This window comes from Dermacentor andersoni, chromosome 1 (assembly GCF_023375885.2).
Source record: "Dermacentor andersoni chromosome 1, qqDerAnde1_hic_scaffold, whole genome shotgun sequence".
Lineage (NCBI taxonomy): Eukaryota > Metazoa > Arthropoda > Arachnida > Ixodida > Ixodidae > Dermacentor > Dermacentor andersoni.
Genome location: NC_092814.1, coordinates 198,713,939 through 198,741,906, shown reverse-complemented (window position 1 = coordinate 198,741,906; position 27,968 = coordinate 198,713,939). Strand labels below are relative to the sequence as shown.

The 27,968-nt window shown below is 43.5% G+C and overlaps 2 protein-coding genes across 2 annotated transcripts in view; one reads left to right on the top strand and one right to left on the bottom strand.

Annotated features, from left to right (window-relative positions):
- Gapvd1 (GTPase activating protein and VPS9 domains 1) overlaps window positions 1-12,733 on the bottom strand; it is a 189,215-nt gene extending 176,482 nt beyond the window's left edge. Inside the window, exons 1-2 of the mRNA XM_055062940.2 lie at window positions 12,630-12,733; window positions 7,909-8,561 (exon numbers count right to left, since the gene is read on the bottom strand). Coding sequence (XP_054918915.2) covers window positions 7,909-8,547 — 639 coding nt within the window. The 5' untranslated portion in view covers window positions 8,548-8,561; window positions 12,630-12,733. The remainder of the gene's footprint in view (window positions 1-7,908; window positions 8,562-12,629) is intronic.
- Window positions 12,734-15,289: 2,556 nt separating this feature from the next.
- LOC140212845 (zinc finger transcription factor family protein 17-like) overlaps window positions 15,290-27,968 on the top strand; it is a 35,546-nt gene continuing 22,867 nt past the window's right edge. Inside the window, exons 1-2 of the transcript XR_011895182.1 lie at window positions 15,290-16,110; window positions 21,756-21,920. The gene's annotated coding sequence lies outside the window, so the exon portion shown is untranslated. The remainder of the gene's footprint in view (window positions 16,111-21,755; window positions 21,921-27,968) is intronic.

The window sequence follows — 27,968 nt, the reverse complement described above, 5'->3', positions numbered from 1 at the left end:
GCCTTAATGAGAGGGTAGCTGTAGTCATAATCAAATTTTATAAGAGGTATAGATTAACGGTAGTACAAGCCTACACTCCGACATCCAGTCATGAGGATGAGGAAGTAGATCAGTTTTATGAAAATGTTGAATTAGTGATGACAAAAGTGCAAACTCAGTATACTGTAGTAATGGGCGACTTCAATGCAAAAGTGGGGAAAAAGTACGCTGATGAACAAGCAATTGGCAACTACGACGTCGATTCTAGGAACGTTAGAGGAGAGATTCTGGTAGAATTCGTGGAAAAGAATAAGCTTCAAATAATGAACACCTTTTTTAGGAAGCGTAGAGCAACAGAAAGTGGACCTAGAAAATCCCTAATGGTGAAACAAGATATAAAATTGACTTCATACTTTCTGGTTATACGAGCATAGTCCAGGATGTAAAAGTGATAGGTAGGGTAAAGTGCAGTGATCATAAGTTAGTGAGGGCTAGGATTCACCTCAAGTTGAAGAGAGAAAGAGCAAAATCGGTCAAGAAGAAACAGGTCAACTTAGCGGCAGTAAGGGTAAAAGCAGACAAATTCAGGCTGGTACTTCCAAACAAATCTGCAGCCTTAGAACAGAGAGATGAAGATGACATAGAGGTAATGGATGAAATCGTAACTAGGCTGGCTTCAGAGGCAGCAACTGAAGTGGCAGGCAAGGCACCAAGGCAACCAGCAGGCAAGCTCTCCCAAGTAACAAAGGACCTAATTAAAAAACAACAAAGAATGAAAATGTCTAACTCAAGAGATAAGATAGAATTCGCAGAACTGTCAAAACTGATCAACATGAAAAAAATAAGTGATATTCGAAACTATAACGTGAGAAAGACTGAAGAAGCTGTAAAAATGGAAGTCAGTGAGAAGGAAACTTGGCATAGGACAAGCCAAGATGTATGCACTGAAAGATAAGCAAGGTAATATCATCAGCGATCTCGAAGAAGTAGTAAAAGCAGCGGAAGAATTATATACTGACCTGTACAGCACCCAGAAGAGTCAGGATACCTCAATTAGAAACAGTAATGAACAGGATACAGGAACTCCTCCTATAACTAGCGATGAGGTCAGAAGGGCCTTGCAAGACATGAAACGAGGAAGAGCGGCAGGAGAAGATGGAATAACGGTCTATTTAGTCAAAGATAGAGGAGACATAATGCTTGGAAAACTGGCGACTCTTCATATAAAGTGTCTATCAATTGCAAGGGTCCCAGAAAACTGGAAGAATGCAAACATTATACTAACCCACAAAAAGGGAGACGTTAAAGAATTGAAAAATTATAGGCAAATTAGCTTACTACCAGTGTTATATAAAATATTTACCAAAATATTCTCCACTAGAATAATGGCAACACTGGACTTCAGTCAACCAAGGGAACAGGCTGGCTTCAGGAAGGGATACTCTACAATGGATTACATTCATGTCATTAATCAGGTTATCGAGAAATCCGCAGAGTTCAATAAGCCTCTCTATATGGCCTTTATAGATTATGAAAAGGCATTTGATTCAGTAGAGATACCAGCAGTCATAGAGGCATTATGTAATCAAGGAGTACAGACCGCTTACGTAAACACCTTGGAAAATATCTACAGAGGTTCCACAGCTACCTTAATTCTACACAAGAAAAGCAGGAAGAAACCTATAAAGAAAGGTGTCAGACAGGGAAACACAATCTCTCCACTGCGTGCTTGGAAGAAGTATTCAAGCTACTAAACTAGGAAGGCTTAGGATTAAGGATCGATGGCGAATATCTCGGCAATCTTCGGTTTGCCGATGACATTGTTCTATTCAGACAAATTACAACAAATGACTGAAAACCTTAACAGAGAGAGTGTGAGAGTGGGGTGGAAGAGTAATATGCAGAAGACAAAGATAATGATGAATAGCAGGGCAAGGGAAGAAGAGTTCAAGATCGCCAGTCAGCCTCTAGAGTCTCTGAAGGAGTACATTTACCTAGGTCAATTAATCACAGGGAACCCTTATCATGAGACGGAAATTCACAGAAGAATAAAAATGGGTTGGATCGCATACGGCAGACATTGTCAGCTCCTGACTGGAAGCTTACCATTATCATTGAAAATGAAGGTGCACAATCAGTGAATTTTACCAGTGCTGACATATGGGGCAGAGACTTGGAGACTAACGAAGAAGCTTGAGAACAAGTTAAGTACCACGCAAAGAGCGATGGAATGAAGATTGCTAGGCATAACGTTAAGAGACAGAAATAGAGCAGTTTGGATCAGAGAGCAAAAGGGTATAGCCGATATTCTAACTGACATTAAGAGAAAAAAATGGAGCTGGGTGAGTCATGTAATGCGCTGGTTAGATAACTGTTGGACCATTAGGGTTACAGAATTGGTACCAAGAGAAGGGAAACGCAGTTAAAGACGACAGAAGACAAGGTGGAGCAATGAAATTAGGAAATTCGCGGGCGCTAGTTGGAATGGGTCGGCGCAGGACAGGGGTAATTGGAGATGCAGGGAGAGGCCTTTGTCCTGCAGTGGACATAAAACAGGCTGCTGCTGTTGATTATGATGATGACCTTTTCCTGTTCTGTTCCCTTTTCATTTCACCTTTTTTGCTTGCCAATTTTCAAGTGTCAGCTGACAGTTACAATGAAGCAGAAAATTTTCCTCTACCTTTTTTTCTTCTATCAACCACAAATAATAGTCACTTCTTCCACAACCTAACATGCAAGCTGACGTGGATACATAACCAGGTACATATGCGATGCTTCGTGTGTATAAGGCCTCTTTTTATACTATTTGACTGCAGTGTATGTTCCAAACACCACAGCATTTCAGTGATTTGCCTGACATTAATGTATTACTAACAAAAACAACATGAAAGAGACCCCTACTGACCCTGCTATAGTAAACACTGTGCCTTTAATTTAAGCTCTTGCTTTACCTGCACAAAAATGTTATCTATTTCAGTGGTTTAATGCTTTATCAATCTATCAGAACAAATGTTAGTTACAGCAACCCAGTGTCTCAGCAATGACCGAGTATTTCTTCGAGAAATATCAGTGTTTATAAAATTTTTTAAACTGATTCTTTTCATACAGACAACAGTACTATGTAGTTATTTTAAGATTTTTTAGCATCAATTTCACAACTGCAATAATCTATAGCCATGTGGAAGCACACTACATCGTGACTTGATTTGCACAATGCGGCATGGCTGGCTGTTGGCATACAAAACATACCCAAAATGAGACCACAATGGAACGAAGTGCAAAAGACATGACCCACAACTAATTTCTGCACACTAATCATGCACTTTGGCTTAGCAAAATTTTTACACCAGCAGTTGCGCTTTCGCATTACCCTTGGTTTCTGCCTTTTATGAAATGTGTGCACATTGGGTATGCATCTTCATCATCAATGCATCTACGTCATCAAATTGGATGTGCACATTGCAGCAGCAAGGACGCGAATGAAAATATTTTTGTTTTGAACTTCAGAATAGTGGCTAGCTGGGCTTGTTGGTACGAACACATTCTTTAGCAAACAACGCGAATAACAGGACATAGAAAAGAGGCACACGACACAGCGCCTGTGTCATGTGTCTCTTTTCTGTGTCTCGTTATTTGCACTGTTTGCTAAAGAATGTTTTCGCTTCGATTTTTGGATTTCTTGCTAAACTTGTTTGTTTTCTGTTCCTCCAATTTTCCCAAAACATTCCTAGCACCCAGGAAATGAGGCTGCCCACAGTTTTGCCCGAGGTTTCGTCAGACAGGCGGTGCGAGGCCTCGACCTGGGTTTAGTGAGGGATCGCATGGTGACGTTACATGAAATTACTATGACCTACCACGAAGGCAAACAAAATACCCCCCTTCACATAAATCTGGATAAAGTGCAGCAGCTTACCTGGAGACAGTTGCAGAGTGGCTCATTTGCCAACCCTTACCAGTATTCACTAATATATCCGGGCTTCTCACTTAAATGCAAAAATTGCGATGCCCATAAGGCGGACCTGACATATATTGAGGGACTGTCCCAGGCTAAAGCCTAGGGCAGAACTCCAGCTTAATAACACTTCGGACTGGGAGGTCGCGGTGTCCAGCTTGGATCCCGCAGTCCAGCTGCGGACCATCAACTGGGCTTTGGAGATCGCCAAAAAGAAGAAAGAACTCAGTAATTCAAAGAATTCTAACATGTTGCGAAAATAAAGTTTTTGCACCTCCCCCAAATTTTTAACTGCACTGGTCAGCTTATTAATTTTTCTACTGATATAAAATAAATCTGTTCTTGTATGGACAAAGCAGAACAAAAATGTACCCAGCTTCTTGAACACTTTAGTAATTTTTTAGTGTATGGTGTTCAGTTTACACATTTCCATGCATAATTTGACATATTGCACACTTTTGACACACGTTAATATTCAGTTCTTTTTAGACTTAAGTAGTAAATAAAAGAAAAGGGTAAAATATGTCAGTTTTAATGCCATTGGTAATAATTAAAAAGAAAAAGTGAATCGCCTCCAATTTCGCTATAACATTTTGGTCATTCGTATAGTGTCATCACTTATTTTTCTGCAAGGATATATTGCAGCATTCCATTCTTAAAGTGTCTTTGAAACGATTTTGTCATACCTAAGAGTACCACCTAGACATATAGTACCTCTCACCAAATGCTTTCTCGCAAGAATTTTATGTAAGTGCACTACAGTCGAATGCCTCTATACAGTGAAATGACCTGCATAAGAAGGATTATGTATGTCCCAGCTGAATTCCTATTTACCACGTGTATTGTGAACGCCTCTACCATGAAGACCCCTACAAAGAATTTACCTGTACAACAAAGGAATATTGGTGCGCCAGAGGGTTGACTTGCTGCTTTAGAGCGAACACTTGTAGCGGAACTGCCACTTCCTTCCATAGCCGCCACAGAGCAGTAGTGCACGTAGGAAGCGCCACTATGCAGGAGGATCTGAACACCGAAGTATCAACAGTAGCACCCCCCCACCTCGTGATGATCTGTGCGGACCTGACAATTGACATCATCATCAAGGTCATCTAGGACGGGATGGAGGCAAAGGCTGACAAAGGCAGCAGTAGCGATGAGTCTTGACACTAACCAAGAATTTTGACAAGGCAGACAATAGCAGCAGTTCATGCTGTGCAGTTGTACCTTGTGTCACTTCCAGATTTTGCCGATGAGCATGCCACGAACCTCATCACCACAGTGTCGGCTGGAGACACACATTCTGTTGAACTAAGCATGCAGAAGAAAATTAGCGACTTATTTCAATAAGTACTTCATATATTCATGCTAAATAAAAATTTTCTTTTGCCGAATGTGCTTAGCTTGCTGTTTAGCAAGTGGAACGATGGGCAATCTATATAATCAAATAACCTATATTATGAAAAATTTTGGAGGTCCCAAGCACATTGTTATAAAGGCGTTTTACTGTATATAAAAAGACCTACAAGTGGTTAAACATTTCCCTCATTTCAAGTCTTGGCATTTCCTGACTACTTGTATTACATGCGGCTATACAATGACCCAGCTCCTTGGGCGTGATATTGTGCGGTAATGCAAATGTTGCCTACTTCTGGATGATTTGAAATGAGTGAGTTCCTGCATTTCTTTCCAATACAGTTTTTCTCATTACCGTGGTGACGATGGCCTCAAAATTGGATTTACATGCAGAATGCACGTCTTCTATAGTGTGCAATCGCTGCAGTATACTCCCTGCACACAATTGCAGTGTAGAAAGATGAGCTCTGGTGTTTACCATTGCTGCACCTGAGTTCATGTGAAATAACCCCTCCGTGACTCACTGATAGCTGTCGAAAGTGCAGTATTAAGTTTTGTCGCATTCTTTCTCACCTCTTGCTTTCCTCCATGTGGCCTCTCACCTCTACCACAGAGCACCACTTTCTGAACAAAACTCTTTATTCTACTCCTTCCCTCACATGTGCATGCAAATGCACATGTACAGACAGCAGCTGCAGCAGACAATCTGTGTTCTCAGCCAGCAGTGTGATTTGGTTTGAAAAATTGTCTGCCTTTATTGCTTTTCTGCTCTTTTACAGGTACACAAATTGCTGAACATACATATATACTATTAAAATGGAGTTCATAGTGCACGGGTATGCTTTATGTATTCTAATCACATCACATGGGAAGACAATAGGATTGCTTGCCCAAATTATATCACCAACCCATTCTACAAAGAATGGGCAAAGGTAGTTGAAAACATGGGGAGCAGTTCCACTGTGACCTGTAGCAAAGCAGGTGTTCAAAACCTAATAATAAATTACATGGTTTACCCAGAGCACTTAAATTTGACCCTTGGTTATCACAAGGACCAATCCTACCAACTCAGTACATAAGTAGAGAACCAGCCAAATCGTTTCAGGGTCTCTATAACGCAAAAATATATAAAATCAACCCCGGTGCAAGTTTCAATGTTTAGCCTTTGGCAGATTGCCTCTCAGCACATCAAGAAACAGCATGTCTTATTGAGGCTGCTGTTTGTAGTTATGAATGTACAATGAACATAAGGCAAGCACATATAAGTGGAATATGCGCTTTAATGCTGCTGCATAACTTTTAGTGAAGAAACCGTATAGCCACAGCTTTCCCAGAATGGATAAGGCCAACTGGGTAGCTACAGCATTGGAAATTGATTCTGAACTCTTGAAATACCTACAGAAAAAGATGACCCTCATTCCACGGAGTGAACCCGTATTTCGCATGAGCATACTTTCTTTTGTTTCTGTCGTCATTGTTTATCTAATTATAATTGTATTATTTATCTTATTCTTTGCAAGATAACGAGAAGGACCTGCTTACTCCATACTACTTTACAACAATGAAGCATTAACTGTTCTTGCCAAGCGCTGATACAAAATTTAATTATGTGCCTCTCCAAGCACCAAGTTATGTGAGGCAATGAAGCCATCTGCTCTGCGCCGTGCTACTTGTGCGAGTTGGCACGACGCAAGCGGTGCCGATGACGTCCTCCACAGTACCGCTCACCAATTCTTTTCTAGGTCATCCATCATACACTGCCACAGCTATGCCGCTGACCTCATTCTTGGCGCTGTGCATACGTTTATCACCGAGCTTCATACACCCCCATCGCAAATCTTCAAAGTGGGGGCATATATGCTCACGTTTAAAAAAATATTTGTTGAAGAATTTCTATCACCACATCACATTTAGGCTTCATTGACAGCCATTGATTGCTCTGTCCCATCAATGTCACAGCGCCAGCTTCTGTCAGGGGAGAGGGTTTTCCGAGCTGGTTTTTTCCATGAAAACAAGTTACCGGCAGCATAGGTAACTCATAAGTATTTGTGCAACTGTACCAATGATGGAGTCACACCTTTTAAGAAACCAACCTATCAGGAGACTCCCATGTGCTACCGACTGCTGCTGAGGGCACCCGCATTGCCTTCATGCTTTCCAGAGCCCTTGTGCTCATTGGTTGCCAGCAGTCACAGTAAGAGAAATGCTTATATTGCTTGACTTGAACAAAGCAAATTTTTACTGTGATGTATTTACCCAGTCATTTATTTATACTGTATTATATACATTATTCAGTCATTAAAAAGATTACTTGCATTGTTTGCTCTATAACACGCCAAACTTTAGTTTCAGCCAACCGAAAGTATAGTTCACACTGTAGCAACATGTGTGCTGGCCAGCGGCCATTAAAGCATTACTACATTGTGTAACCAGCATTTCTTCCCCCCATAATGGGGAGGGAACAGGATGGATGACAGCTGTGTGAAGGAGGCCTTAGGATCTTTCTCCCTTTGTCTTACTGCCCAGAGAGTAACAAGAAAATGGAACATACTGCAGTTACTTATTAAAAAAAGTATTAAAAACTACCCCTCCACAGCAAAGTGATGTTGCATCTATGGTTTTACCTGTATCAGTGCTGTGCGCAGGGCTGAAGTCAGGAACAGCTGTGCACCAGAAAGGCCCTCAGTGAAGGCTTTGTAGACACGACTGAAGGCGCATGAGCCATGTTGCAGAAGGCGCCGCACATTGTCGCAACCTTCCAGCTGCAGCACCATCAGCTCACGCAACAGTTGTAGCATGAGTGTCTGATCTTCAGAGAGGGTCCCACAGCCATACACACATGACACTAAAATGTCTACGGCCGCCTGGAGTTGACTTGTAGGGCCACGCACAAGGCACACAGCCACCAGGCAGGGATCCTGACGAAGGCTGCGAAGCAGTGTTGCATAGGCGACGTCATGAATGCCCAGGACGCGATACGAATCCACGAAGCATGCAGCCTCAAGGGCATTGAGGCGCTGGCAACACGAGGCAGGGCTTCCATCACGACCAAGGACAAGGGCATCCAATGCATTGCGCTGCTGCCGCCAGATCCAAGACAGATGCTGGAGGCGTTCAACAGAGCGTTGCACACGCTCATTCAACCGCTGCAGCTCTCGCTTTTCGGAGTCCACAAACAGATGCTCACGGCGGAGCCGGGCAGCCAACTGGAGGAGCTCTGCACGCAGGCCAGAATTGCCTGCGCTGCCCCTCTTCAGTCCCATGGCCACACTTTAAACTGAAACAACAGAATTATGGCACATTATGAAACCAGGAGTCTCTACAAATAGACCGTAAAATGCTGCAAAGCAAGAAAGAGTGGTGAACTCCTTCACTACTAACCTCTTACTGCATGGCTGTATCATATTATATATAATACATATAGAATAACTTCTCCAAGCTTACCAAAATTGAAAACAAAGAAACCTTGCATACTTTCCCACAGTCTGTCATGTCTAGCAATAAAATGTATAGTGGCTGTAAATAAATAAAAAAAATATTTATGGAGGCAGCTTGTAATACAATGTGCACATTGTGTGTGTGTTTATAGCGGGGAGGGGAAGCCTTGTCTATTTGCCATTCTCCCTGGCTATGCTCCTGGTTAAATTGAATCGAATTCTGGGGTTTTACATTCCAAAACCATGATTTAATTATGAGGCAAGCTGTAGTAGGGGAATCCGGATTAATTTTGAACACCAGGGGATGTTTAATGTGCCCCAAATATTATTTATTTATTTCAAGTACCTGCAGCACCCGAAGGCACTATATCAGGGGGGGGGGGGGGTGAATACACAGGGTTACATATGCTCGGATAAAATACATAACTGATCAAACAAGAATAACACAACAGGAATGTTCACGCCTCTATAAATTCAACAATGCTCTGAACGAGACTTCAGTGCAACAATCAGCAATTTCCTGCGGTTGCTGATTCCACTGGGGTATTGTGTGTGGGAAAAACGAGTACTGGAAGACGTGTGTTCTACAAATAATTTCTCTTATTTTTAAAGAGTGGTGACTTCTGTGAGATAAGAAATGAGGAGGTAAAAGGTAAGTTTCTTTATCTATTTTAACAGTATTGAAAGAAATCTTAAAAAGCATTTCTAATATCATGTTTTGTCTGCGTGTGCTTAATAATTCCCATCCCAAGCTATCCTTAAGTGCAATAATACTAGAAGTAAAGTCATAATTACTACAGACAAAATGGGCTGCACGGTTTTGCACATGCTCGAGCATATTATATAAAGTTTTGAGTTGCGGGTCCCAGGCCATACAGGCATACTCTAATATTGGTCTTACGTTTGAAAAGTAAAGTAGTTCTTTAATTTTGGGAGGAGCTAACCGAAAGTTGCATTTAACAAAATTTAGCATTTTACAGGCTTTCACTGGAACCTATTCAACGTGCTTAGTCCAAGTTAAATTAGATGAGAAATAAACACCAAGATGACAATAAATGGGGTCCACTTTATCAATTGTCGCATGAATGCCCTAAATAATGAGCCTGATCATGCCAGTGATAACTAAGCACTATGTAGACAGGTTTTAGTACACAGGACGCATAGCCACAATGTATGTAATGTTGCGCTGTGCTGGAAGTGACAAGAAGTAATAATAATAATTAATGAAGGTTAATCTTTCAAAGCCATACCTAGTGGATGTCTTTGAATTCATTTTGACTACCCTGGATTTTTTTTTATTGCATATGAAAATCTCAGTGCAGTTGGTTCTTGGATTTTGCTTCATTGGAGTGAAATCAATGTGGGAAGGAATATAATCCTTGATCTTGTACTCAGCAGCAGACCACCATGGCAAGCACAACAAGAACTTAACTCAGAATAAAAAATCGCAATGTATGATGCTAATGTAACTCCTATATAATGTTTTCACACAACTGTTGTCATGTTTATTTGCTAAAACTATGCTGGCATTGCAAACAGGGGCAAATTAAAATATTAGCATTGAATTCACTATACATTTTAAATAACTGCCCTCCATGTTAACAATTGTTCTGATGAAAGGTTTCAGAAAAGTGACCTCCTTGCGACAACAAATCACTCATATTTTGTCAGTGATTTGTTTGATTGATTCATTCATTTATTTCTGAAAGTATTATGAACAGCTGGAGGCCTCGGCGATAGTATGCTTGTGTAATACAAAAACTGGGGGGGAAAATTTTGAACAAAAAAGGAAGAAGACTGGGAAAAGTATAAATAACATAATCTCAAAAAATTAATTTATGGGGTTTTACGTGCCAAAACCACTCTCTGATTATGAGGCACGCCATAGTGGAGGACTCCGGAAATTTCGACCACCTAGGGTTCTTTAACGTGCACCTAAATCACGGGTGTTTTCGCATTTCGCCCCAATCAAATAACAATCTCGAATTCAACTTGAAGGCAGAAATTAGTCAAAGGGCAAACACGAGAGTTAAATCTGTCAACATAAAAATACAAGGTATCTTGTTAGGTTAAAACATGTTATGGGTTTAGAGTTAATTGAGAAGCCCACATAGAAAACTTGTCAGATTACACAAGTTTAGTAGAGGCACAGCAAGCACTAGAGCTGAGGTTAACTCTTGAAAGGAAAAGTGAGTACGGACAGGCTTATATAAAACTAAGTAATCACACTATTTTCACCACACTTCCAAGGGGTACAACATTAATCATATGCAGCGCACACTCATTGTAAACATGGTGCCCCAAGAACAAATCATACAGGATTCAAACAAAATGTTGCTGAACACATTTTCGTTTTTACTTTCTTTTTTCGTTGGTCATAATAGAACTTCAGGCAACCGAAAACTAACTTTGACTGCACAAAAGAAAAATGTAGAACACAGTAAAACATACGAGAACTTTGTGTGCCTAGCTTTCTGTAGGACGCATTAGCAATGGTCCGAACATCCTGGAAAGTTAATCGGGAGTCAATCAGTACTCCTAAGTCACTCGTCCAACTTGCTCTTTTTAAGGGCAGGTGTTCAGGTGCACTTATAAGCATTTTCCGTAGTAGTCATTTTATACTAAATGAAACAGTGAGCGTCCTAAATGAATTAATTCGCAAAAAGTTTGAAGAACACTACTGAGGACTGCAATGAGCAGGTTTCTTTAATTTGTGGCCATTATATTACAAATAAAAACGAAAATGATTGTGCAAGCATACTGACAATCATCCAAAAGTTCAACTATTTTTCGCAGCACTTCAGCTATTCAGTAATGAAACAAGTTTCTGTTGTCTTGCACACATTACTAAAATAACAAGGCTGCTGTAGAAGTTGCGTCAGATGTTGCCAGATAATTCAAAACTACCTTTCTGCTTCCACACTAAATTACCTTCACAAACGCAATGTAGCCGGTTTTTTTTTTTTTAACCTTCAGCGACTGTGACAACTTAAAAATATTTGCATATGTATAGGCAAGCAGAGACCTCCCTGAAACTGTGCCAAGCTTCCGACAGGGACTTGCCACCACACGAAGGTGAAGGCGAACACAAGCATCGCCAGTAAACCTGAGCAGCTAGAAACCTTTCACTCGCCGTGGTAGCACTTTAACTAGCGAACCCACAATTAGAATGTCCATAACATGAGCCTAACATATGGAGGCAAACGCAGTCTCTTTACATCACGGTAACGGGGTGAGGTTTCATTCAACATAACGAAATCGATCGCGCTTGCGACGTGCCTCTCACACACACCCACAATGGCACTGGTTACCGGAATAACCTCAAACGTCCTTGTTAATACGAAAGGATTGACGACGCGAATTCCTTTCGTGATGTAATCCAGTAATACAACCACCACTAAAAAAAAAGAAAGAAAAAGAAAACGTCAACATAAGCCGCATTTAGTTCCCTTAGCAAAAAGCTTCTTTTTTTTTTTTTTTTCCGCTGAGGTATTTAGAAATGTGGGCGGAGTATGCAAAGTAATCAGTGTGTCACTGGCTGATCACGTGAAAAACGACGCGAACATGACAACTAACAGGAATGCAGGCCAACACGGAAATAGTACGAATTCAATTCGGGCGTAACACATTCAAAATAGAATGATGGTTTTGTGGTAAGACAAAATTAATAGTCCTCCCGACATCAGTAACATATACTGACAAGAATACTACATAATCAAATGCGCGGTGTCACAAATTAATATCCGATCATTTTGTCAACGTTGTGCAATCAAGTTAGTACGACAGCTAGGCAGAGGCCCGACATCATATGCCGCAAACCGTTCGATGAATCACACGTAGCACCCTAAACAAGTCGCACGACTGCACTCACAAGCAGGTGATGCCACCTGAGAGAGCTGTTGCCTTACCTTTCAGTCAATTACTGCTCAAATCCAGCGTTGATTCAGTGTACACATAACACACGCAATCCCAATTCTGATTCATAAATTCCGACACCCACCGTCCACCATTGTTGTTGTTGCAATTGGTTCGCGCTTGCGCCGTTCGTGCCGCCACCACCTGGTTGCATCACGAGGCTTGCATGACGTCAGTGCTGGCGCATTTTCCGAATGCGTTACAAGATTATGGTCGGGACGTGGGCCGCGTATCGTCTGTCGATGTCCTTTAATTTGCGATGTTATTGTACGTTTAGAAAGAGGTGCACACACAAAGAAAGAAAATGCCGCCACGTCATTCGGTCACTCGACAAGACAGGTGTAAACCGCGTTAGTGGCGTAGTAGCTTAGCTGCTAAGCCTGAGGAGCTGGGATTGAATACCAGCCGCCGCGGCCACATTTTGATGGGGGAGAAATGCCAAAACGCCCATGTACCGTGCATTGGGTCCACGTTAAAGAAACCCAGGTAGTCAAAATTAATTCGGAGTACTCCATTACGGCGTGCCTCATAATCATATATTGGGGGCGAGGACTTACAGAGTCCCCGTCTGTCGGAAGCGCCTCCCTTGTGTAGTATGAGGGATAGCGCGGCGCGCGCCTCATAGGTTTGGCTAACGGCGCTAATAAAAACACCACGCGGCAGCCCCCCTGTCGAAATAATAATCTTGGGCAAACTGAAAGTACAGAATCGTTTACAGACGCTATCTCTTACCGAATACGTACAGTGAAAGCCACTGCGCGCGGTCGCCGCGATGGAGTCTCCCGAACCGGCTTCTTGTGTGAAAGGTCGGCAGTCGCTGAGCACAAACTATGTGAAATATGTTCTTATAGTGGGCGGTCTGTATAACCATGTGGCGCATAACAGAACGAAGCCTCAATGCATGCAGCGATCGCACGGGTTTGCGGCGACCGACTGCGCGCCTGCATTCACTGAGAGCATTTTCGCGCCGTGCTGTGAGCTTTAGGCCGCTGAATATGAGCATTTGACAGTCCACAAGCAACCAATTGTTGTGTGGACGTTATCAGAGCTGTTCAAAAACAATTTCGTTTTAACAAATTAAGGGACTTTGACGCCTACGGCGACTGCGATGTGCCGTCACGACGATTCAATATTTTTTCTTTTAAATTCTTGGACACTTCAATATTATTTCTAAAGTTGCGTCGCACTGTATGCACTCAGCGGGCGATTTCGCGCTGCTTCTTTTTCGTAATCCAGTGTGTTCATTCATAACGCAAGCGTTGCCGGCGCTCTGTGTCTTGAAAGCGGTCTGCGACGTGGCTAAAGTGTGCGCCCGCGCGGGCCTCATCTTCAAAGCGATCTGCGATGTTTGCAGAGTGTGCGTAGTGCTGGTAGCTTCGTGTGCGCTGTGCTTTCGACGTTTAGTACGCGTTGAAGCGACAGATGCACGGAGGTCAATTGGCTCGCGGCTGCTGCCACGATTCCTAACTGCAGCGTTTCCACAGACAGTTTTCGCTGTCATCGAGCGATGTGTGTTCAAAGAAGCAGACACACAAAGACAGTGCTGTCTCCGTGTGTCTGTTTCTTTCCACGTCTTCGTTGAGTCACGCTTACATTTTCTATCATTGTTAATTTAGTTTGTAAGCGAGTGTTTACAAGTTTAAACGGCCGATAAAACTACTATTCTTACTTCGTACAGCTATCGAATAATTTGCTATCGCAATCAGTGCTTCACCTTCCGCCGGAACTGCCAATTTTTTTAAAGCCAAATCGAATAGTGCGAGAAGGGAATTGAATCGATGTGTCGCGTATCGAACAGCTTTCGAATAATGAACTGCCATTATCACAATTAATATAACACAAGCTTCACATCTACAAAGTACCTACAGAGATTCCACGGCTACCTTAATTCTACACAAGAAAAGCAGGAAGATACCTGTAAAGAAAGGGGTCAGACAGGGAAACGCAATCTCTCCAATGCTATTCACTGCGTGCTTGGAAGAAGTATTCAAGCTATTAAACTGGGAAGGCTTAGGAGTAAGGATCAACGGCGAATATCTCAGCAATCTTCTGTTTGAAGACAACAACTGTCCTGTTCAGCAACACTGGGGACGAGTTACAACAAATGATTGAGAACCTTAACGGATAGAGTGTAAGAGTGGGGTTGAAGATTAATATGCAGAAGACAAAGATAATGATAATGATAGCCGAGCAAGAGAAGAAGAGTTCTGGATCGCCAGTCAGCCTCCAGAGTCTGTGAAGGGGTACGTTTACCTAGGTCAATTACTCACAGGTGACCCTGATCATGAGAAGGAAATTTATAGAATAATAATAATTAGTTGGAGCGCATTCAGCAGACATTGTCAGATCCTGACTGGAAGCTTGCCATTATCATTAAAAGGAAAGGTGTACAATCAATGCATTCTACCGGTGCTGACACATATGCATGGGGCAGAAACTTGGAGACTTACAAAGAAGCTCGAAAACAAGTTAAGGACCGCGCAAAGAGCGATGGGACGAATAATGTTAGGCGCAACATTACGAGACAGGAAGAGAGCGGTATGGATCAGAGAGCAAGCAGGGATAGTCAATATTGTAATTGACACAAAGAGAAAGAAATGGAGCTCGGCAGGTCATTAATGCGTAGGTTAGATAACCGGAGGACCATTAGGGTTACAGATTGGGTGCCAGGAGAAGGGAAGCGCAGTCGAGGACGGCAGAAGACTATATAGGTGGAGTGATGAAATTAAGAAATTCGCAGGCGCTAGTTGGAATCCACGGAGGAAGGAAACTAAGGAGAGGCCCTGACGTCACTCTTTGTGAAGCAAAAGTGAAACCGGAATTTGGCGTTGCTCATGGCGATGCTCCGCCTTTTGGGCCACCCTCCTCTCTTGTTTACATCTTTCGCGAAACCACGCCGCGCTGCGCGCGGAGCGCGCGCGCTCGCGCAACATCTGGCAGAGCACGGTGCAGGTAACACAGCGCAACAAGACACGGTGACTAACGCAAACCCGCCCACTCAGCGCCTTTGCCACGGCCCGAAACCTACCAGAGCAACACGTGTGAGCGCTCAAAACCATAACAACGCCGCCATTGTGGCCCAAAAGGCGTGGCCATGCAACAAAAAAAAATAAAAAAGCAGCAAAAAAATGAGAGTCTACTACGTCATTTCCGCCACACTTTTCTCCTAGCGCGCGGAGGGGGTAGGGCCACGAGACGGTCATTAGAGGAAACGCCAGTTCACGGGATTGGCCAGTCGTTTCAGCGGGTGCGAGAGAGAAAATCTGGGGGCGTTTGCGCCTGAAATTTCTCCCTTTGCCTAGGTACTACGGAGGAGAAGCCGATTTGCTTGTTTCGTATGCGTTTGTCCCTAGGCGCGCATTTTGCCGTGTGTCGGCTGGCGATCCTTCAAATCAATGTCTCCTTTCTTGACGAAGCCGTGCGTGCCATGCGTCGTGCATAAGTGTTCCTCCTGCGTCTCCTTGGATGTTGCCGGTAGGTTTGTTGCGCTTTTTGGTAACATACGGAACGTGCGACGGGATCAGTGAACCTGTGATATCGAGGACCAATCGGATAACTTAATGCCACGGCGTAATGCCAAAGCATTACGCCGTGTCCATGATGTGTTGGTTATCGGTGCATACTGCACCCTTCAAGAGATACGCGTGAACATGCATGTCTGCATGTCGAAACACATTTAGCACCCTGTAGCTGGGAAAAGCGAAAGTCGTTATGCAATTTATGGCCGTAGACCACTCTGAAACGTGATGGCGGCCGCAGTGTTCCGACTGGTGTTATAGAAGTGGCGGGGTGCTTTTTTCGTCCCGACGATATAATGGATTTTTACCAGTACTGCGACAGGACGGCATACGTCACCGGCAAACGGAGCCCTCACGAGAGCACCTGAGCTTATAATAACGCTCTGTCTAAATGTACATCCGATCCCGGCCACGGCGGCCGCATTTCGATGGGGGCGAAATGCGAAAACACCCGTGTGCTTAGGTTTAGGTGCATGTTAAAGAACCCCAGGTGGTCGAAATTTCCGGAGTCCTCCACTACGGCGTGCCTCATAATCAGAAAGTGGTTTTGGCACGTAAAACCCCATAATTTAATTTAAATGTACGTCCGACTTGCCTGCTTTGCTTCCGTTTCGCTAGCTCTGCGGCTCCCGCTTACCGATTTATTGCACATGGTTTTGCTGAAGAACCTTTATTTATATCGAAGGGGACCATTCAAATATTCCATTTAAAAGTCAGAGAGCAGCGTACAAAAAGCGTTGCACGAGCGAAGGTACTGCTTCAGGAGAGCATGCCTGGTCTACACTATGGCCCCTATTCCTCGCCCGGGAGGAGACGCAAAACATCTTTAATGAGACGAAAGATGGCTCATTAAATCAATAATCCGCCATCACCAACTCGGCACGAGCGCGGCACGAGCGCCGCACGGGCGAGAAAGTCTTTCCGACGTACACCCACTTTAGCAGTACATTTCAACTCGACATAGGCGACAGATTTCAAGAAGCACAGGTTGGTACACTTGGCTCACTGTAGCCCAGTACTGCCCGGCACTGCCATTTTTATGAGACACCTGCTGCTATCCCTTGCCACAACTGCGCCGTCACTTCCTTAACAGCGCCAGGACTGATGCTTGGCATCAGTAGCATTCGTGACAAAAAGTGCTTGCTCTTTGGCAACTTATGACCCAATTAATTTGCTACTTTCTTCTGAAATTTGTGCTCATAAGTGCTGCTCTTGTCGTCACTGTCAAACTGATCTCCTTTGTGTGATCCCTTGTAGTTTTTCTGTACCCTTCTCCCTGCACATGCTTGATCACTTTTTGTTGCTCTTCCCTGTCTCCATTCCTCTACAGTGGCACTGTCTTTTGCTATATGTGCCTGGCTGTCTATTGCTTATGCCGCATGTTCACTGTAATGATTTCCTTCGCCAGATACGTGAATTATTAATTGCTAAAAAAACTTTTATCTGCAGGGTCTCCTGGAAATTCATCCACAGCTGGAAACCAAAATTGTGCTTCATCCCAGACCACAGCTTATCTCCACATCAAAGCCTCATATCACCATTACATCTCCAGTCTCACTCACGTTCGCTCTGAACAGAAAAAAAAAAAAGAACAGTTGCTGCACTTCACAAGGCAAGAATCCATCTCATCATTTTCTCCTGGGGGGGGTATTCTGTAAGAGTACACCTAGTGGGCTGTCCATTTCGGCCACTGCTGATTGGATTCAGCTCTGTGAGAGGAGGAGACGAGCAGCCCTAGCCAATCAGTAGCGGCCGAAATGGACAGTCCACTAGGTGGGCTCTTACAGAATACTCCTCCCCACCCCCCTGCTCACCACATCTTGCCTGCTGCTTTCTCTTGTCATGTATGACTTTGCACATACTTTTCGTTCATGTTCTCCTTTCTGCTTTGGCACTACACCTATGCTTTCTTTTTTTTTTTGTTCAAGCAATAGCTCTTCATTGCCATTGCTATTTTCTCGGCCTTTGCGTATTCTATTGCAGTCACTAGCATCATACTTACTAATCAGTGCGGAAGCAATGGAAGACACATGGAAGGGCACTGGACGAGTGCTGTCTAATAACTGAAATTTATTGAACACTAGCATCAAATGTCTCTTACCTTTGGTTGCTCCATATAACTTGCTAGAAATGCAATAGAAATTTTCATCATAGGGCATTCAGTCTTGGAGCATACTGAAATTATAGCTATTTGCTTTGTGATGAAGTATTGCTTTAGTAAAAAACAACTAATTAACTTGGCAAGTTGTTTCCAAAGGCTACATCCTTTGCATGTCCAAATGTCCACACCTTGCAAGTTCCTAAAGAACTTCACAGCTTCAAAGGCTTTTGTTTCATAATTTTGCAGCTTAATTTAGCATTTTACCCCCGTTGTTCATCTCATTATTGTGGTTGTTGTGTGACGGTACCGAACTTAGACCTTAGCATGAAGCAGTGCTTAAAAACTGTTGTGCTCTTACACGCTTTATCAAATCACTGCTTTGTTTTAATGTTACTGGTGCTGTGGCTTTGGTGTTGGCTGCTAAGCCCAAGGCCGTGCGATCAAATCCAAGCCCCTGCGGCCACATTTCGATCGGGGCAAAATGCAAAAAATGCTGTGCGCCTTGCATTGGGTGCATGTTAAACCCAGGTAGTCAGAATTAATCCAGTTTCTCATTATTGCATCCCTCATCATCATTTAATGATTTTGGCATGTAAAACCACTGAACTTAATTTTGAAGTATTGTCTTTGCCCAGTACAAATCTGGATTTTGGATGTCACTGCAAATGTAACCAATACACAAATTTAAATACTTTGTCATCTAAAGAAAAATGGGACACTATAAAATGCAGTAATCGCCATTATGTGCCTTGCAGCCAGAACAATATCAGCACGCTAGCAAGCACCATCGCCATTGCCTGTTGCTTGACGACTCCATTACACCTCGCCACAGTCAAACAGAACAGCTTTCACCTCCAACTTTTGTCCACTCTCCTTTGCCTGTTGTCTAATCATCTCGCCAAATTCTATGGTTGCTATCCTGTTCTCCAGCTGTGAATCGTGGTTGAACCACTTCAAGCGTCTGTCGACTTGTTTATCTGACACAGTGAAGTAAAAGTGTACTTACTCACTGTGAAGTAAAAATGCACTGCAGTGATGTTGCAGTGATACTCTTGCCAGAATAACCTACTTTTCATGAAACCAGAGTAGTAGTCAGAAGACTGGCATTTATGCCAGCTGCATTGCCAAGCTCCTGCACAAGAGCAGAGCTTAGCATCTGAGCATTCGCATCATTCTGAGTATTCTTGCATATCATTTTAGCTCGTTAAACCTTGCTACAAGACATTAATTTTCAGCAGCCAAGCCTGACAGCTTTGGTCAATCTTTCGTGCTCTGAGCTGGTTTGATGCAATACTTTTAACGGAATTTCTTTATTGCTGTTTATTATCTGGTCAGTGACGGGATTTTTTTTTATGCAAGAATGTTAAATGGTTCCTTCAGTGAAAAAGCCGGCAGCACCTGTAGCAGCAAAACGGTGCCTAATTTCCCGTTGACTGTGACGCCATGTGAGCACACGAGGCGCGCTCATGACACTAGCTTGCATTTGCTGGCTCGTGTCTCAGCAGAGGAAAGCGAGTGAAGGGGAACATCTGCTGCTGCGCTACTTCGCGAGGGGAGAGTGCATTGCTACGACAAAACATCACCTTCCCTCTCGCAAGCCTGTGTTACCACCTGTTCCTTGTCTACTCAAGCTCTTGTGTGTGTTCTAACTGCGCCTCGGTGAGGCTAAGCTAAATCAATATGTGCCAAGCGTCTTAACGTGCCCGCTTGCCCGCGAGGAGTTCATAACTCGGACTGCTCAGTGGCGTTCAGTTGGACATTAAAGTATTCACAACTCATAAGAAGTGCTTAGGTATCCTCGGATTTTCTTCGTACTTAATGCACAAACTTCGAAGTCATTTTTCCTGGCGAAATGAGTTAAATATCATCGTCCTTTGTCTGCTGTCCGGCCTTTGTGTGAGCCTTATACATCTTCGCAGCCACTCCTGTCATGCACAGTAATTTGTGTACTTGTGCTTGTATCTTTAATGGCATATGATTAATTAATGCATTTTATTTGCATGATCCAACTAAACATGATCTCAAAAAGCTTCACTTGACTGCTCACTTGTCCCTGTGGCTACATTGTGTGGATGTACTATCAGCGTCAAATGAAACGCAAACAGCAGAGTGCATGCCTGTAGCATCACTGAATGTATAGTGCACACACTTGGCCAATCATCACCCTCACAGGCGTGCACATCTGGTTCACAACACTGTGCAATGATGCCCTATACTGAGATATTTTTCTTTCTGTTTTGCTTCTTGCTTTCTTAGATTTTTGGTTTTTTTTTGCTTTGAAATAAAAGGAAAGCATAACAGAAAGAAAATTTGACTGCATTCAATGTGTTAGAAAACGTTCACTTCAATATTTTTTTCTCACACTTCAATCAAAAGCAGTGTGGCAACACTGAGTCTTGATGAAATGAATTGGCACCCTCGGAAACTGTTCCCACTGGTAATCGAAGCTGATCTTGAAGGCCATGCTTTTGTCTATTGGAAAAACTGGAACTGATTTCAGGAGCTGGGAAATACGTTATGGCCCTCATTCATTGTTTTGCTTTTGCATCTTGGCAGTTTGCTGCTGCTATTTATAGCACAAGTGAAGGAATTGTAGCACAAGTAACACTGACACCTGTGCTGCCCTTTTTGGTGCCAGAGTGTGTGAAGGAAGGCTGCTATCTGGTCTTGAAATCCATCGAAGCAGCCTTGTTCCCAGACATCACACAGCCTTGCCAAAATGGCGGTTGGCACGAAGGGTCTAGAGGCAGCGACTTGAAATAGAATTTTCGACTTACCATACCAGAAATGGTTTTATTTCCAACAAACTTTGTTGGGTGTCCTCCAGGCGAAAAGCTGCAACATACAGCTTTAATGTGCCTGAAGGCCCTCGCATGGCAGCAGTAAGTCTCCTATCGGCAAACGTATAACATACGAAACACTAATCTATTAGGGTATACATTTACAATGTAGCAAAAGAAATGTGTGAAATCTAAAGAAACATTCATCTTTTCAGATAATTATATAGTATTTGTAAAAAAAATTCTTCTTAATGCACAACAAAGCTAAGATGCATATTATATGTATTATACATCCCAAAGGATCACATTTCAAAAATAAGCACTACAGACATGTCTAGCATGTACACTCGCCCACAAAATGTTACAGGGTGCGCAAGCGTGTGGCAAAACGACCCTTCTTCCCTTCTAGCTGTGCACCCATGGTATCGAGTTTGCACGCATGCGCGTCCCTCTGAGACTACAAGCGTGCATGTTTCTGCACTTCCTCCTTGTGCGCCGGCGATATCCGAATGTAGCCGTGAGGTGCCCCTCTTGCGATGGGCGCGAAACTATGTGAAGCCTGAGCTTGCGCGTGCCGCTGCGGCTGCTTTTTGTCGAGTCACGAGCGCCGACGCATACGGCCCAGTGGCGAACCCAGCAAGTAATTTTCTTTTAATGAGCTGCACCACTTTGTGTCCAATCTTTGTTGTTTCTTTTTATGAATGCGGCATTCTCCCACAGAAGAGCATGTCAGAAAATGCCCCCTATAGAAGGAGACAGTGTCAACTCCCATTGAAGACCAGCAGTTAGGGCACATGGACCTGTGACAGAAAAGCTGCCGGATGGATCTGGGACAGCGACGCTGGCCTGTACTTTCCTATCGTCTCCATTATACATGGCAACCTGGTATGAAGAGCATGCGTTGGCCATTTATGCTTGAACTACTTTTTCCTGGAAACAGTTAACAAAATGTTTTGCATGGAACAAAGAAGGTATGTTCACCTTCGCAAGTAGTGGCTCATAGGGAAGGCTGGCACATTGGCTGGAGGGATCAAGGTTGGACATGTTGATCTCGACTGCACTTTTAACTCGAAGTCTATGGCAGCCTGAAAGCAAGAGTGCTTATGCTAATTTTCTGTTTGCCCTACGACATAGAATACACTGCCTACTTAAAGTACTCGGTAAAGCTGTTGAACAAGTTCAACTTAGGAGGAATTGTAGAAGCCCGGTAACCTGGGAAAGTTGGTATGATTTCACTGAGAGGGAAAATTAATTTGCACCCATTCAAATCTGAACTACTGGAGGCACCAGCACCTAAGCCAGAGAACCAGGGGTAGAGAGGCTGGCCAAGACTGCTTTCATCAAAACTCGTAGTAACATGATGGGAAGACGTCTGCCAGCCAATAACCGCTTCAACTTAAACTGTGCAGCATAATGTGGACAAAGCAAGACATAAAAGCTATAGAGACAAGCCCACGATAAGTATCCTCATCCCTGTAATGTTGTTTTCCTTTTTCGACGATGCATGGCACAGTTTTACTTCAAGCTCATGTTTACAAAATGGCTTCATACTATGTTTTATTGTGGAGTAACTGTTTATTCCATCACATAGTCAGCGATATCATTACAACAGTCAAGTGAAACGTTTACCTCTGCAAGCAGCAACAAGCTTTCAGCACAAGCTTGCATGGGCTGTGAATATGCACAGAGTAAGTGTACGACATGGCTTGTTGTGTCAGGTGCACTGTCCCATTGGCCAACTGTATGAGGAAGCTGGGAGATTCCAAGCTTGAGAGTATTAGTTATAGTAATGGAAAGAATGTCGTATAGCAATAATTCATTACAATTAAACCTTGTTATATGAAACAATTATAAATAGAATTACTGCTTAAATAACAGGTGGTGAATCACCAAGAGAATTACATGTATATGTAACTTCATACATCAAACTTGCTCAGACATTAAATGGATATATTGAACTCCGTAGCATTAGACATTGGGACACATATTAAAGGCTTCACTGCAGTACATCGGCAGATCCTGGTGGCGCAAATAGGACCTACAAATTCTGCATGGGCTAAAGGGTAGAAAGCGCTGCTCTGAATGTATCTATGTAGTCAAACGCCTTTTTAACAAAGTGCTCGCACCTTCAAAATCCTTTGCTATGCAGGTCACTTTGTTTTAAAGGTTGCGCAGCTCACTGCTCACAATAGCTAAGCACTTTCAACAAAAGAAAATCTTTAACAAGAATTCAAGAGAGACTTAATGAAATAGACCGCTAATTTTTCTCTGCAAGGTATCCCTGACAGCACGTTCTACTGTAGCCACCCTATGCTCCATTGAGGTTCCCAGCTTGCTCTCCAACCAAATGCAGGAACCATGCAAAGCAAAGCCCCCGATTGTCTAGTGCCCCTAAGCCTCCCTTGCTGCAAAATTTTTGGTCGCCTTCGTTGACATTCGCGGCCTATCCATGCATTCGTCAGCCGTTGATCCGTCACAACAAGTAGCATACGAGGTGAGTGAATCCTGGAGCAGGGCAACAGAACTAGTAATATCAGCATGCTCTTCAAATACACTGCTGTTAGCGCTAGCGCACAGCTTACCCTGGTGACATCTTCGCGGGGCAGTGGCGGCACTGGTGCGGCATTCGTTTTATAAACGTAAATCAGCCGCCAGGGACGCATAAGTTTCTTTGTTTTACAGGCAAATTAATTGTGGTCTTCATTGTAGAGCTGTTCAACTGTAATCTAGTGCTTATGCTGATGCTACTTGCTGCATGCAGCGGCTCGTTTTCCTCACGTGATAGTGTGCGACGCTGTTGTATCTCAGCTTTCGGACTTTAAAACCAGCAAGCATCTAAAATGTGCTGCATAATAGACAGTTTTAGTTTAGCGTACACTATAAAATAGTGGGTCATCACTGCGCATGCGCAGAACGCTAAACGACCTATTGCGTATAGCGTACGCGCACTATTTCTCAGATTTAGCATTAGTGTCTTTGCGTGGTTTGCGGAATTTGCGTGAAACATGGCGGCGGCCCCGGCTGCCAGCTTCGAATTGAATTTGGCGTTGCTTTTGTAAAATGGACTTCGTTCTTTGCAACTGACTGTGTAAATGGCTTTCGCTTAGTCTCAGGCTGCTTCGACAGAGTATTATGGATAACCTTGTGGTGTTTTCGAGATCGCTTCTCGTTTCGAGTGAGTTGAAACCTAACGAAAGAAACATCCGACATGTTAGCACCACCTATAGCTACAGTCGGGAGATAGCCGCAATGACGGCACATGGCCTTTAAGATCTGAACATCTCACAGGCCAACTCAACCTAAAGAAATGTGTGCTGCTTAGCATACGCTATATATACTTTAGCGTATAGCATACGCTATAGTTGCGTACGCTAAATTAAAACTGTAATGTCAGACCCATAAGTTAGCTTCATCCCAATACAGTGGTGTTATGCATTCAACCATGCACTTAGCATTGTGATGAAGTATACCAACAGTGGGAAGGGGTCACAAACACTGGACATAGCAAGGTTACGCGGTCAAGCATACCATAGCGCTGAAGCGTACTGAAAGTGGAAAAAGATAAAATTACATGCAGAGTATCCTGTGGGAGTTATCTAAATGATGCATAAGCATTTGCGACTGATCACCTACTGTTGTGTCGTCATATGCTGCTGCGTTTCATATAATTGCGAGAAACGCCACGAAAAAAATCATGAAATGGAGAAGCGCATTTGCAACACCAAAATGTTAAACTGAGACCAGCATGAGTATGAAGCAGAGGCCAGTAGTAGCACTGTTCACTCCTTTTATATTATGGTGCATTTGGATGATGTTGCTGCTTCATGGAAGATGAGCATTGGCCAATGCGTGCTGTTCTACGTGACGTAATTGAACTGTCACGTTAGGTAGACGTCATACGTAGATGTGGTCAATGATGCTGCCTCCTCTCGATGCAAACCATTATCAACTGTACATCAGCGGCCGCTGCTTATGGCACGGCTGCGCAGGCCCGATCTTACAATTCGCTCGCTCATGCGGGCCTTATCTTGAAAGCAATCATCTTACGTGATGGACGGGTTTCCTCATTGGGTAAGCATAGAAACCTTTACGCATTTTGTTTTAAAGTGAAGCTTTCTTTGTCTCTTCCTCTGACTTTCCCACTCCAGCTGCTGCTGTGGACTGCTGCTGATGTCACACACACCACATCGGGGGGGGGGTTCAGAGTGTGTATATACATGACAGGCACAAGTAAGAGAAGAAAGGAGATGGGAGAAGCTTGTTTTCACCCCACCGCATCGAATGTGCACAATGTCCTCTGGAGCTCCCTGGCCGTTATCACATTAGCCACCTGACAGCTGCAATTATCCGTGACTCCCCTCAGAAGCACTGAAGAAACTGCAGCGCTTATGTGCGAGGCGAGAGGGGACACAGATAGAACTGTAGAGAGAAGAAGAGGGAGGAGAAGAGGCAGTTCCCATATAAGATGGGGGAAGTGACATGAGAAGGCAAGGAAACTCCACTAACATACAACAGCGGTTGCGGTGTGCTTATGTTCAAGGCACAATACAATACGTTGCTGCTATTTCTGAAAAAATAAACACAATGAAAATATGTCAAGCGGGCAATTCACACGGCGTGCAGAAGCAGAGCCGCATTAATTAAAGCACACTGCAGCGTCCAGGAAACACTACAGAAGTGGTTGACCGTCAAATCAACACTTCTGTGCCCGCTGCATTAGCTCTGCTGCTATGGCATTGTGAGAGGTCATGGATTTGATCCCAATCGCGGGAGCCACATTTCGACGGGGGCGAAATAGAAAACCCATGTGCACTTAGATTTTAGGACACATTAAAGAACATCACGGTGTCAAAATTAATCTGGAGTCTGCCACTATGCCGTGCTTCATAATCTGAGTGTCGTTTTGGCACGTACAGCCCCATAATCCAATTCAAGTTTAAAACTTCTGCCATAACGCGATGTGCCATATGAGGAAATGACAACACTTAACCCTCTCGGGTTATAAGATATGGCCCACAACAATGCCTCATGCAAACACCTCTCCCTGTGTGTTCTGCCTATTACGCAGACAAACAGCAGTGGTGCCCACAAGGTAACGTTTAACATCAATTCGCCAATCTCGTGTTAGCCTAAACGTTGAAGAAATTAAGCTTTAGCCATCAACACTGCTAATTATCGTCAATCAGAGCATCCAGCATGGAAAGCTTCACTTACATCAATTCCCACAGGGTGTGGGATCTGCATAATTTTTCCCTTATTCCTCATTTTTGTGTGCATAGCATGAACAGGAAGATGTTCCAATGAGCTCAGTTTTGAAAATATAGTATTATATGTGCAATCTCCGATTACGGTAAAAGCACCGAAACCCTTAAGAAGTGTACAGGCAGGGATTTAGAGCTATTTCCGGCAGGGTTGTGGTGATTTGGGCCCTTGCTTCGCCCATCTTGCAAGCTCCATATACGAGACTGCAACACAGCCTTGCACATGTTCCCGACTATACATGCGCACATGTGCCGTCATCTGTCGCAGTATGAGCACCGAGACATCTAATAACTCACATGACACCCATTCAAAGCTGGTTCTGACGTTGCTGCAGTGATGGACCGCAATACATTACAGAAGCTCCAGTGCATAACACAACTGCATTGCGGTGAAGCTTAGTCTAGGGCATTGGCATTGAAACTTGTTTAAGAAATCACATTTCCTCAAGCCACAACCAGCATGCGTATTCGTGCTCTTAAACTGCACAACGGCCATCCATATGCCGACGTGTCGGAATGTTAAGTCAGGTGTAGTTCTGACCAGAATGCACATATTGTTTGCAATGTCTAGAAAGTGTTCCTAAGGTCACCTCTGCCGCATTACAGTTGAGTTAAGCAGGGAAGCTTATGCAATGTATTGCACTGAAGCATATTAAAAGCGAAAAATTGCAATTTCATTGCTGTGGTGATTTAAGCCCCTTGTTTGGGGGGCCATGACCGTGCCCCTCTGGAGGGCACAAAGGAGCGAGGAATCATGGTTGGAGAGCATGACACAAACCCTGGCGATGGAGAAACAGCTTTGATGACCTGCTCTACCGAAACTGCACTGCTTGTTCAGCAGGTGTTAATCAAGAAGCTAGAAAAATGAAACCTAGTAGTCTGGATATTTATTGACTACAGCAAGGCTTTTGACAGTCTGCAACACAAGATTCTAATAAGAGTTGACTGCAAACGGTGTACATGGAATGACATATTTTGTTGTGTTCGTATCTGCTTGATTGCAGGCAATGCGTTGTCATTGGAAATAGTATTTCCTTGGACGGCAATATTGTTAGGTGTCCCACAGGGCAGCATTTTAGGTCCCCTTCGACATTTACGTTAATGACATGATAGACATACGAAGGTTGATCCAGAAATAAGGTTCCCATCAATTTTAGAAGTAGAGAACATTGTTTATTCTCATAGAAATTTACATTATTGGAAAGATGAAACTTACATAATCGCCATCTTTTTCTATGCATTTTTGTATACAGTGCTCCAATTTCTGTATCCCAGTGTCGTAGAAGTCTGCCGCCGACCCACTGAGGAAGCATTTCACCTCTTCGACTTCATCGCTCCGGAAGCGTTGGCTACTAAAATGTTCTTTTAGTTTGGGGAACAAGTGATAATCACTAGGTGCAAGGTCCGGACTGTACGGTAGGTGGGGCATGACAGTCGACCCAAAGTTTGTCAAAAGTTCCTGGGTTTGACAGGAGACGTCAGGTCGGGCGTTGTCGTGAAGCAGTGTTACACTGGCTGCCAGTTGTCCTCGCCGGCAGTTCTGAATAGCTTGCCTGAGTTTTCATAGTGTTGCACAATAACTCTCAGAGTTGATTGTTGTCCCAGGTTCCATTAAATCGATCAGCAGTACTCCCTTATGATCCCAAAAAACAGTGGCCATGACTTTGCCAGC